Raw genomic sequence first — 12,065 nt, forward strand, 5'->3', positions numbered from 1 at the left:
CATTAGCATAAATCTCAAACCCTCTCCAGTTTGATTCAAGCCGTAAAATTAGAGAATTGTTTCTAATATGGGATAATTGGCTTAGTATTGTAAGATTTTTCAAAACGACAATGCTAAGTACGTGATGTTGAAAATGCTTCCGTCCAAGATAACCTGAGACAGTAAATGAACTATATGCAATGTGCCAAGCACTGATGACAAACTCTTTATGTTCCCAACCGCTTCACCACACCAAAGTTTTGGTCAAATGTTGCGAGGTATCTATGAGGACCGATGCTTTAAGCGCCGTTTCCGTTGTAGGCGAGGGAGTTGACAGTGCCGCTGGGAACACCGGTGATGATCCCGGATGATGCCAGAGCCTTGATACGGGAGGTGACCGAGGCGGGAGAAGTCAGACCCTCGAGAGCCTTGAGGTAGAGAACCAGGCCGGTGACGTGGGGGGTAGCCATGGACGTGCCGGAGATGCTGTTGCTCGCAGAGTTGGAACCAATCCATGCAGAGGTGATGGCGCTGCCGGGAGCGAGGATGTCGACGCCGCTTCCGAAGTTCGAGTAAGTGGCCCATCGGTTGGCGTTGGTGGTGGCACCGACGGTGATGGCGTTGGGAGCAGATGCGGGTGAGACCTAGATATTTCGGGTTAATAGGTGGCATTGACAACAGGACTTCAGGTTTAGCTCACGTTAGCGACATTCTGGGCCTCGTTGCCGGCAGCGACGACGCTGATGACTCCGGAAGTGTAGGCAGACTGAACAGCGCTGTTGAAAGCAGAGGAGACACCGCCACCTGCACATGATCGGTTAGCAAGGATACTACTACAACTAAAGGTCAAATAATTACTACTTACCCAGGGACAGGCTGATGGCAGCGACGCCGGCACGGCCCTTTGAGGTGATGTCATTGACAGCCCAGGAGTATCCGTCAAGAACGTCAGCGGTCGTTCCCTCGTCTCCCTGGAAAACCTTGACTGCGATGATGGTCGCGGACTTGGCGACTCCGTAGGTCGTGCCACCGATAGTGCCAGCAACGTGAGTGCCGTGGCCCACAGTGTCGGCAGTACCGCCGGTCACGGCGCTGTAGCCCAAGCTGGCGCGGCCACCAAAGTCGGTGTGAGCCGCGTTGATGCCAGTATCGATGATGTAGGCATAGGTGCCTGATCCAGCGGTGCTGTCATAGACGTAGCTAGTTGAACCAGCCCCAGCCTTGTGGGAGACGGCTCCCAGTCCCCAAGACGGAATGCTCGTCTGGGTCGTCAAAGCATACAGGCTCCAGATCTGGTCAGCCTCGACAGCAGCGACCTGAGAACGTGTTAGATTAGCCAATTCATATTCAAACGGCCCAATGAGTTGGAAAGACTCACAGCATCGCTGGCCTTGATTTCCTCGATGGTTGCATCGTCGAAGGCACCAGAGTAAGCGTTGAAGTCGCTGATGTTGAATGTCTTCTCGACTCCAGCAAGGTCACGACGTCCCAGGCTGCGAGCATGGACGTCCTTGACCCATCCAAGATGAGACTCGACGTCTGCCGAATCCTTCAAGGTCACGATGTACTTGCTGGGGATGGCCCGGGCCTGAGGGGCGGAGGCGACAGGCGCGGCGTTGACGAAGGGCAGGAGAGCCCCAGCGACGAGGGCGAGCTTCTTGAGGCCGTACATACTGGGCTGAGACACAGGCTGGTAGTTTGACGAGGCGAGGAGCTGACGAGGAGGGCTGATGAGCTGAGACCGCGGATGGTGCTGAACGACGATGATGGACTCGAGGGCTGGGCTGAGAGACACTTTATATCTTTGCGAAGCGCCTCTCGAGGGCTAAATGAAGCCATTCTCGCCTCATATCAGGCAATTAGACACCATCATTGGGTGCGTTGTATCGAGCTGGACTCTCCCTCTCTCCCTCCCCCGGGGCGGCTCACATGACTGGCAATCACGCCAAAAAGACACCAACCACACGCATCGAGATCCCCTCAGACCTGCACCGGACCTGCAGGTTTTGCCTTATCGAGCTTGCAAGAGGCTTCTGGTATGTCGCGAGGTTACTCTGCTCCACGACACGAAAACCATTTCAGGAAGGAGGCAGGCCAAGGGACATATGTAGGACAAGTTGACATGCCCATTCGACATAAGCCTGAATGACCAGAGGTCTCGGCAGACGGCGCTCAGCCAACAAGAGAAACGGGACAATTAATTAGTTGGAGCTTGGCTACTTGGCAATGTGACAAGTCTTTCAGGCGGCCATTGCTTATGTATGAGCATCTTTGATGACAAGCGAGCACGTCGAAAGGGACTCCCGAGTTGCCATACCCTCCCTGCGGATCCGAGGTGTGTGGCGATTCGCCACGGGCTGCGGGAGCGTATATCCCCAGGATGCATGCGACCCTCCCAACAGCTTCTAGCGCCTGTCCGTGTACGGTTTGCCCATGCGGACTGCAGGCGGATGGCCCCTGCCGAGATATAAGCTTATCTCAGAACGTAGTATCTTGTGCCAACTTGGCACGAAACTACCGGCCATCCCAGTGGTCATCTGGCGCTGTCGAGCTTCCTCTTTGGGACCTTTTCCGCAACCATTAGCGAATTGGCGAGAGACTCGGGCTTCTGATAGGATGGTGCTTGCCGGCAATGCTCCGTCACCGCGCATGCGGATCAATTCCAGCCTCCCACCCACCGCAGCTTGCGCCCTTGAAGGCCAACGGGGGCCTATTGGATGAACGAGAGGGGAAGAGGGGAAGCTCCCACTTCCCGCGCACTTCAGATACTGTCAGACATTGCTCCCAAATTGCTGGACACCCTGGGTTGGACGCTTCGCAAGCGCAGGCGGGAAGTGCATGAGAAGTGTCAAAATCTACGTAGTATCTGCACTACTGTAGACATTCTTAATTTCTAGGTGGTGGGTGGCACAGGGTGGGGCGCGGGTGTAAAACGGATATTAAATAGCCTACATAGTCTAAGCATTTCCGCACTGCCGCTGGAGATGCGGCACCCTGATCGCCTGGGGGAGCGAGCTCCCGGGAGCCTCCCACAAAGCAGGGCAGCCAGACAGGGAGCGGCGGTCGTGTATGCATGTCATCATTCTGTTGGAGTCGAACGCAAGCGCGCACCGTGTTCTCTTTTGTCCAGAGCCCGAGGGCCAAGAAATGCAGGCTCATGATACAATACTGGCTACGTCGGCAACCATCCTGACTGAAGTCTGGGCATTGAACGAGCTTCTGCTTTTGGTTGTAGCCTCATCGTGCACGGTCACTCACAGCTGCCTTCGGACTTGGATCGGGCATTTGCCTCTTCCTGACTCACCACGTGAAGGACCCAACGACATACAATAGTAGTAGGCCTGTGGCGTGATCCTGTACGATGGACCCATTACACTAGTAAACTCAGAGCGTAGCGATGGCTGTCGAGCCAGAGCATGCCCAGTTTCATGACAGAGTCCCATAATAATATTGGATTATATGTGCTTGGCACGGCAGTTATGGCAGGTGCTTGTTCGCCGAGGAGAACATGGATCGAGTTGTGGACCTTGAACAGCAATTGCGAATATAGCAAGTCGAATGGCAATAGAGAGGAGCTGGCAGCGACCCACGGTGATGCTTCAAATCAGTGCGGTCTCTGCTGGCCCAGACGGGCTTTGAAAAAATGTGCTCGTGGACAATGTCGTAATGTTTCTATCAAATGACTCGACCAGTGTATGTTTATCCTGCGGGAAACAACGGTACCTGAGCCCAAACGAGACTAAATCCGAGCATGTGTGCAAAAGAAACCGCCGATAGACCTCATGGCCGATAAAATTCCAAGGCTGTCTCTAACGTCAATGCGAGTAGTTTGAATACATAGTACAAATCCCCCCCCCCTGGGGGATTCCTAGGCTGTGTATTTATATTACATACGATATATTCGAGGGAAAATTTCGGATGATCTGAATTTCTATCCACACAGCAATATTCTTCTCTTCCAATGCTCGTAAGTCGTCCATGTCATTGAGCAGTTCAATGCAGGGCCATTTATATGTCAGCAGCTACGTTGTTTCTATATGAAACAAATGAGAAATAAATGAGAGTAAAAGCGGGAGGATGGTTTATTTCGTTCTTTAATAGTCTCTTTCAGAACGTTGCCATGTAGGCGACACCACATCCGCTTTCCGGTATATACTCCATTCGTAAGTAGGTTGGATTAGTTCTACGATTAATATTGTAATCTGAGCACATGTTAAGTATATTAATGTTTAGGAAGGAATGTTTCATTGCAGCTAAGTTGGCATCACCACAACACGGACTGAGCATATACATAACACACAGCATGAATGGACTACCCCGTCCCTAGATAAGCTATGCCCTGGCCCTCTATGCGGTGAGGGCGCGAAGGGCATGAAGGGCAGGATAATGTTAGCCAGCATCTGAGAGGTACATGACTTTGGATAGTATATGAAGCTTTCTCTTTGTACTGGTCGGGCCGTTCTTGCTGACGAAACTGCCAGTGCGGCTTGGCAGACATAACCAACCACAAAAGCGGCAGCGCGGTGTCTGCATCACAGGTATTACACGACGCGTAGACTGCAGTGCAGAGTTAACTAAACACCACAGCGGCAGGTGCAACAACGCCCATCCTTCCTTCTTCCAAGAACCATCATCAACGTAAGTCAACCACCAACCCAGCACATGTTGGACATGGCCCGGGCATGGCACTCAGTCAGCACTCGGTTGGCAATCGATCGGCGATTGGTCGGTCGTGGTTGCACCCCTAGCGAACTTTGAGATTCGGGTTGGCCTGAGGATAGCGTCACTGGTGGCGGCGAGAGCGCCCGGTTCCAGGCCAAGAACCTCGGTAACGCCGATTATATCCTTTAGGTTTGCCTAAGACTGTTGAGACTCTCCTCGCTCTTTCTGTGAACAAAAAAAGCTTTAACGTGCGACTGCTCTATCAAATCAATGATGGTCTAAGGATCAACAACTTAGCGTCTATGAAGCCAGATATTCATTAATAATGTTTCGCCTCTAATAACCAATAGATGTATTTCTGGTAAACTTCCTTCGTATATTTTAGATACGACTGTATAGTTGAAATGCAAAACTTTGACTGGCAAAAGTATAGCCCCATTAACACCCAACTTTAGAACTAAAAGTGGCAATTACTTTCTCTTTTTCCCAGGCCTGACCCTTCACCCAAACCTTACTACAAGTCGCCTAAGTATCCCAGTAAAGCTTTATTAACCATGAAGCCCACCTTGTCTGTCAATTAGCCTGTTAAGCAACCCGTCGTTCAACCGTCCATCAGCCCGTCGGTCTAGCAGTCGGTTGACTCTTGAAGGAGTCAATATTGGCATTTCACTCACCGTTCTTCCGACAAAATGTGATCACTTGCATAGTCTGAGGTTTCGCTTCGGTATTGAAAGCAGTCTCAAGTCTAATTAGTGGCTGCCACAATGATACAAGTAGAAAGTGTGGGAAGTAGAGGTCAGGCATGTACTGCAAACTCTGACACTCTCATCTCTATGGGAACCAAAAATGCTTGCTAGGTCTAAGGAAGAGGCTTATAAGGTTGAAACCTTTCTGCTTACCCCGCCCCCAGATCTAAATATAACTATAGTAGTTCCTAGAAAATTCAGTGCTTAGGGAATTAAGTTTAAGCCTTCGTGATACTTTAGATGCTTTAGCTACAAACCTTTCTATTATTACTATGAGTGGTTTACTAAAAGATTTGTATAGCACAAACATCCACCCGTCCTGACAATGCCGAGTTGTAATAACAAAAGCTATCAGAGCTCTGCCAAATATAAATAAGTTACCACCCAGCAACACTGGATATTCAATGTTTCTTTTGATGATTGTTCTCCCACCCAAAGAGCCTAATATTAGAACCAATCCCTTACTACCAGTAACACAACAATCTCTGCTACTGGTTTACGTTCTCAATATGAAGTTCCCAATCTCTGCTCTCATCATTCTCGCTGGCAGCTTGTTCGTCGACCTTGCTAGCTCCGCCTCCCTCGGCCGTGACTTGGTCGCCTTGGACGAACGCCAGAATAGTTGCTCTGGCTGCTTGCCTGCTTCAGGCTGCCAGTTTCTAAAGAGATGCAAAGCTGTGGCATGCTGCCGAGTAAGTGTTTGCAAAGAATGTGAAAGGGGTCTTCAATCCCTAGAAGCTATAACGAGTCTGTTCTCACCAAGATATCGTACTTACGGAAACTTTCATCTAGCAATGCCACACCTGTGCAGCTTCAGAGGAAGTACCTGAGGCCGCTGAGGCAGTTCAGCCAGCTGAGGCAGCTGAGGCAGCTTAGGCAGCCAAGCATTAGGTGGAAACCTTGGAAGAAGTGCCAAGCTTGCGAGTTCAGGGCTGGGATTCCGTGTCTTCCAAAGCTTCAAAGTGTGTGTGACGGGGACGTACGCCACTAACATCGAGGACGTTGATTATTGACACTGGAACATGGTGATGGAAGGGCAAGACGCAAACTCAACTTCCATTTGCACGTCCGATATATCGGCTGCACCTCTTATATTCTTCACCTTCGTTTATTTAAATTTCAAATGAAAAGTGAAGCGGGCACTCAAATTGCTCCCTGCTATACTCAGATCCTTTATCGCCTTTTGGGGCACAAAAGAAGCGACGTGAAGGTACTTCAGGCCCGTCACTGCAGCCGGTCCCGGGTGTAATCCTCTGTAGGCGCTCGCCTACCGGATCTCGCACCTAAAACTCGCTCACCACTCTTAGTTTCTAGCTTCGCTTCCTTCCGAGGCACGATTTAAGCTTGATCTAGCTCAACCATATAATTGTTAAGAAAGCGTGATTAGGCTGACGACGAAACTGATCTCGACAAAAGTATTAGACCCAGTTTCTGATCCATACCCAACCAAGGATACATCCACATGATTGTTGCAAACACAGCGAGCCATAACGCTGTCTAGGCCTACCAAAACACCAAATTCAGACGAACATGCATTCTGACCATAGTGCTCACAGCTTACGAAGTTAAAAAGATCTGAAAGATAAATTTCTGGAGCTGTCGTTCTAGCTAGCCACGAGAATCGAAACCATTGCACTTTCTGTTACGCCCATAGCCCAATAACGCGTCCGAACTTAGTTTATTCACCCAGTGAACAAAGCTAACCGTCCTTAGTTGCTGCCGATGCGAGTGAATGTCAAGGTGCCGCAACCGTTGTTCTTCTCAACAGTGACAATGCAGCCATCTGCAAGGTCTCCAGAGAAGGAGCAAGCGCCCTTGGATCCGCTGATGGTCTGCTTGGCCCCGCCGTGATCTACAAGCATTCAATCGCGTCAGTGAGATCTGCCTGCAACTCCCCGAGAGCATAAAGGAAACAAAACCCCGAGTTTGACCTACCAGAGGGCTCTGAGTGCTGAACCTTGAAATCACCCACAGTGGATGAATGGACCGTGAAATAGCAGCCCTGAGCTACAGAATCTTCAGTGCCTTTCGTTCTTATGAAAGTAAAGCGGGAACACTCTCAACATACCAGTTGCCACGGCAAGCGCAGACGCGAGGATCAAGGACAGCTGCATGTTTGATTTGTGAAAGATGCAGAAGTTGATGATTGTATAGCGATGCTGTATAGTTTGTTGCTGCTAATGAAGATCAAATGTGGACACAAAGCAAGCAAATGGGCATCTTTTTATATTTCCTTTCGGTGACGAGAAGCGGTCTTGACCTTTTCTGGAGCGGAGGTCGGGACCATGGCAAGTGTAGATGTTGAGAGATTATGAGTCCCACCATGATACCTGCATCTCCTTTTCACAAGCACTTTTTGCTCGCAAAATCCGATAATCAGCCAGAATGATGTGGGAAGCACGCTGCGAGGTCTGACTTCTGACCAGGGTCTTGGTCTAGACACACCGATGCCGTATGATGTGTTTTCAATACTCTGTGTAGTACACAGATCGTGGCGTCTGCATATGCATTTCAGGGCTCATTGTGGAAAGCTTCTGTATGATATACACAAGGATGACCGCTGAAAAACGATTATCGATTCATTAATTTATACGATCGGTCCCAAATTCTGAGCAGAGACAGCATGGCTGATTCACAATGAGCAACGCTACGGCTCAAGGGTTCCGGTCTTGCAGTCATTCGTCGGAGTGCTTTGACCCGGAAGAAGTTCACGAAAGGTCACCAAAAGTTCTTATGTCGGTTTACATACCCCCGAGAGCATTGCAACTTTGTTGATATTTTGTTCACTCGACACATTGATGCCCTGACTGGGCAGTTTTGAGATGCTCCGACCCGGCCGAGAGAGGAATAGCCCATGCCCGCTATAACCAAGCTTTCCGCTTCACAGATCTCGATTAGATGGGCCTGGGCGGAAAGGCTTGGTCCACTAACCCAGGGCTGAAACCTTCGGCTACTAGCCAGATTCAATCCTGTTATTGTCAATCCTCATACTGTGCCCCGTTGAAGGAAAATAGTGTTACAAAAACCTCATCCAGCAGTCGACATCGTCCCGGATCCACAGATCCCGAGGATCACTGTTCACCTAATTAGGTCCATCTCGCTCACCTGTATGAAACGGCGCAGTGGCGTAAGCCTTTTCGTGTGAGGCCATTGATGAAATTTGATTCGGAAAGCTGTGGCATGTACATGGATCGGAGAAGAACTTATCCTGTAGCCCTTAGCTGACATCAGTGTTCAAAAGCAAGTGTGCACGTCCCGGCTCCTTGCAGATCACACGAACCGGGAATTCGGAGCGGGGAGGGATAAGCATCTCGCTTAGCACTGGGATCAAGTCTGTTGCACCTGGCTTGAAAGAGTGATCTCGTCGTGAAAGCTGACTCTCCAGGAACAAAAGGCAGATTGCGGAACAGAAGAACCCACATTGCCGGTGTTTACAATTAGCAAGCAGTCACAGAACATGTCAAGTACCAGCATGAGATTTGAAAACTGTCGAACCCGCGCAGGCGTCTTCTAGATGGAAGTGACTTTACCACCCTGAGTGTATTTGGATGCATGCGTTGCACGCACTAGAAAAAATAGTAAAACAAATAAGCCATAGATTCTTGACATTTCTCCGCGTCAAGGGTTGTCGTATCTCGAGCGGGATGACAGGTATTCATTCCAAACTTCAGGGAAACGCGCTCTAGCGGCGAGCAACCTCTTGAACAACACAATCCTTGAGATGAAGTAGAAGCGGTAATTACGTTACTTCGGTGAGTTCGAGTCATGCAAGGACATAATTATTCAAATAGGGCGACTGATAAGTTCGGAGCAAACATGCCGTCTGAAGCAGCTACTTTCGTTCTCGTATTCTCAAATGGGGCACATCATGTGCCGGTGGTCGCATGCCACTCAACATGGAACAAGTCTTTGATTTTTAGCAACCAATTAATCATATTGGGTCAAAGAAACGGGCTAGCGGCCGCAAACGCCAGCAAGCCCGCTAAAGGGAGGCATCGAAGAACGGGAAGGGACAACAACATCATGGGTCGAAATTTACACAATTCCGCACACACCAACTTGTGCGAAACTATGACTTTACTCTTGGTCAAGACGTAGGGAGAAGCAAGAACGCGCTTCATGCCTCGCGAACGTCATATTTATCCTGATTAAACATCCTGTATGCGCTGCTGGGAAACATCTATCGTTGGTCTGGTGACACATTTACACTAGACTCTTTCTGACATTGTTATCCCATCTCAAATCACTATCACATCCCCAACAACCATTCTGTGATCGCTCACAAAGACTCCATCCACGTAATTGCCCACGATCTCAATCGTCTGAGGCGTGTATGGTTGAGTGTCTTTGGGCCCGAGCCAAATATAATCAATGCGGCTTATACCGGTCTGCGAGAAGCCCGTATAGGTAAGCTGATTTGTGCCAACATGTGTCGCCAGGTTCCATAGATCTTCCAAGTAATTCAAACCCGTCAACGTCGAATAAGCATCTCCGTCGGGAGCAGAATTGAAGTCACCCGTCAAAGACACAGGTAGTGGGCCCCATGTCTGCTGCACTGCTTTGATACGCGTGACAACGACCTTGATGCCTTCACTTCGCGCCTGCGAGCTGACATTATCGAGATGCGTATTGGCGTGTATGAATCGCTTCCCAGTTGCGATATGCTCGAAAACGCCAATGGTGACAATACGGCGACTTCCGGCTCCCCAACCAAATGATACAACGTCTGGCGTAGGCGACAGCCATTTGACCTCGCTGTAAAGGACTTTCAATATATCGGTCCGGTATAGAATCGGGCTGTATTCGCCTTGGGTGGCGCCGTCGTCACGACCCACGCCAATATGAGCCCACTGAGTGCCTAGGCCGCTCTTGATGTCGATCAGCTGGTTATTCAGCACTTCTTGCAGCCCGATGACAGTGGTGGAGGCTTCAGCGGCTTGACCTGAAAGTTGATTGACAAGCAAGGGCCTACGGGTTGACCATGGTTTCTCGTTCGTTTCCAAAGAAGTAGCAGCATATCGTATGTTGAATGTGATGATGCGCAGAGGAAGACTCGCGCAAAAAGATGACTGCGCAAACAACGTTGCCAAAACTAAGGCTGAGGCCCAGAACTTCGATATCATGATGAAAGGTGCCGTATACCGTAGATGGGAAAAGTTGAGTCCGAGATTTCGTTGCACAAGAACGCGGCAGCGAATGCAGCGGTCCGTCGCCCAATGATCGGGAATAGGGCGCAGTTCCCTTCAAGTAGAGCGCGACATGTGGGCTACACAGGGATTTCTATCTTTCGTCATTTTACGAGCATGCGCGACCCAGGAACCATTGACGGCGCTACTCTCACCTCGGCCAGAGCAGTATGGACGGTGACCACGTGAATCTCTAGGGTAAATGATTGCTCAAATTTGTTGCGGCGATGGTAGCCAAGGCCATTGGCTGCAACCTGGGGATGTAACACTGCCGCTGTTAAATCTTGCTGCGAAGCGGAGATGTCAGACTGCCGGCCACTGATTGGAGACACTGATGCTCGCCCCATGGCCGTCCAAAAACAAGCAATCCGTCGTCCACAAGAGGTAACAATAGATGCCCAAGAAACTGGCCCCCAAACGCAAGCACGAGGGAATGATGCTGCATCTGACAGGTCGCCCGCCCAATTCTTTTGTCAGACAACTCCGAACTGGCCTTCAATTTGTCATTGGAAGCCACACAGGCACTTTGCGTAGTAATCGCATTCATTACACACTTGCTAGAGTGCAGTGGATTATCTTTCTCCCCCTCCCTTTTTTGTGCCTTCCATTGCACAATTAACCCGCTGTATCCAACTCCCTTATCACATCACACGCAGCAATATTACTAAACTGTACACAGGCTTAGAATCTTCTGCCATGACCATCTCATGGACATTCTCAGCACTCTCCGTTGTGTGGCACGACACATGCTCCGCATGTACCTGCGATAATGACTGTCTCATTAGCCAGCGTTTGCGTTACTGTCATCACTGCAATGGCGTTATCACCGGCCGCAAACGCGCCCTGAACAATTGCTTCGTAAACGGGTGCTGATATCTTCATTCCAGCGCTCAGTGAGCATTAGTCTACAAGCAAAACATGAAAGGACGAACGATTTGAAAGTATTCAGGTCCAATGTCCCAGGGTCGCTGTACTTTGTATGTGTAAGATACTTGGCTAGGTTCCTGTACTTGCATGAAGAGGGACGGGCCGTCTTTAGAGGGTCTCAACTTGAGACATTTCATCTCTTATCACGCAACCGTTGCCTCTATTGCGGTGTTCAGCAGGTGCAAGCAGATCCAGCGCAAAGATTTAAATAGGCAGCTTTGCCAACCTACAACTGGCAAAGAATCAGCTACCGAACGATGCAAACCTAGAATTCAAGTTCTGTTGATAGCTGCACCCAGCATGTTCAAAACGCCCGTGTGTATCAGCATGGTCACGGTAGACTTCTGTGTGCTTCCACTGCTATAGCGTTGTTAGTAATATTTGAAGGCCAGAAACAGGAACGCGTCCAATGGAGGAACATCCAGCAGTGCTGGGTGTGGGTTCTACCTCGGCAGAGCCTGAATCATGAACATGTCCTGCACAGAAAATCTGGCCGTGTGTACTGTCGTGTAGTCTATTTCCCGCGCGGGGCCCACGTCATTTCTGCATTAGTGAGCAAACGAGG

The 12,065-nt window shown here is 49.8% G+C and overlaps 3 protein-coding genes across 3 annotated transcripts; all 3 read right to left on the reverse strand.

Annotated features, from left to right (window-relative positions):
• Nucleotides 1-278: 278 nt before the first annotated feature.
• On the reverse strand, nt 279-1,651 carry J7T55_002411 (lkaline serine protease alp1; the record flags this gene model as incomplete). The annotated part of the gene is made up of 4 exons (XM_053137481.1): nt 279-623; nt 680-783; nt 845-1,295; nt 1,358-1,651. 4 exons carry the CDS (start codon nt 1,649-1,651, stop codon nt 279-281), a joined length of 1,194 nt encoding a protein of 397 aa, XP_052998282.1.
• A 5,445-nt stretch (nt 1,652-7,096) lies between these two features.
• Nucleotides 7,097-7,501, reverse strand: J7T55_002412 (uncharacterized protein; the record flags this gene model as incomplete). Its single annotated transcript, XM_053137482.1, has 3 exons — nt 7,097-7,239; nt 7,323-7,394; nt 7,456-7,501. The coding sequence occupies 3 exons, from the start codon at nt 7,499-7,501 to the stop codon at nt 7,097-7,099; spliced, it is 261 nt and encodes an 86-aa protein (XP_052998283.1).
• A 2,124-nt stretch (nt 7,502-9,625) lies between these two features.
• J7T55_002413 (endonuclease/Exonuclease/phosphatase) lies at nt 9,626-10,510 on the reverse strand (the record flags this gene model as incomplete). Its single annotated transcript, XM_053137484.1, has 1 exon — nt 9,626-10,510. One exon carries the CDS (start codon nt 10,508-10,510, stop codon nt 9,626-9,628), a length of 885 nt encoding a protein of 294 aa, XP_052998284.1.
• Nucleotides 10,511-12,065: the final 1,555 nt, after the last annotated feature.

Source organism: Diaporthe amygdali (genome assembly GCF_026229845.1).
Source record: "Diaporthe amygdali strain CAA958 chromosome Unknown NODE_3_length_2959817_cov_65_330692, whole genome shotgun sequence".
NCBI classification, from domain to species: domain Eukaryota; kingdom Fungi; phylum Ascomycota; class Sordariomycetes; order Diaporthales; family Diaporthaceae; genus Diaporthe; species Diaporthe amygdali.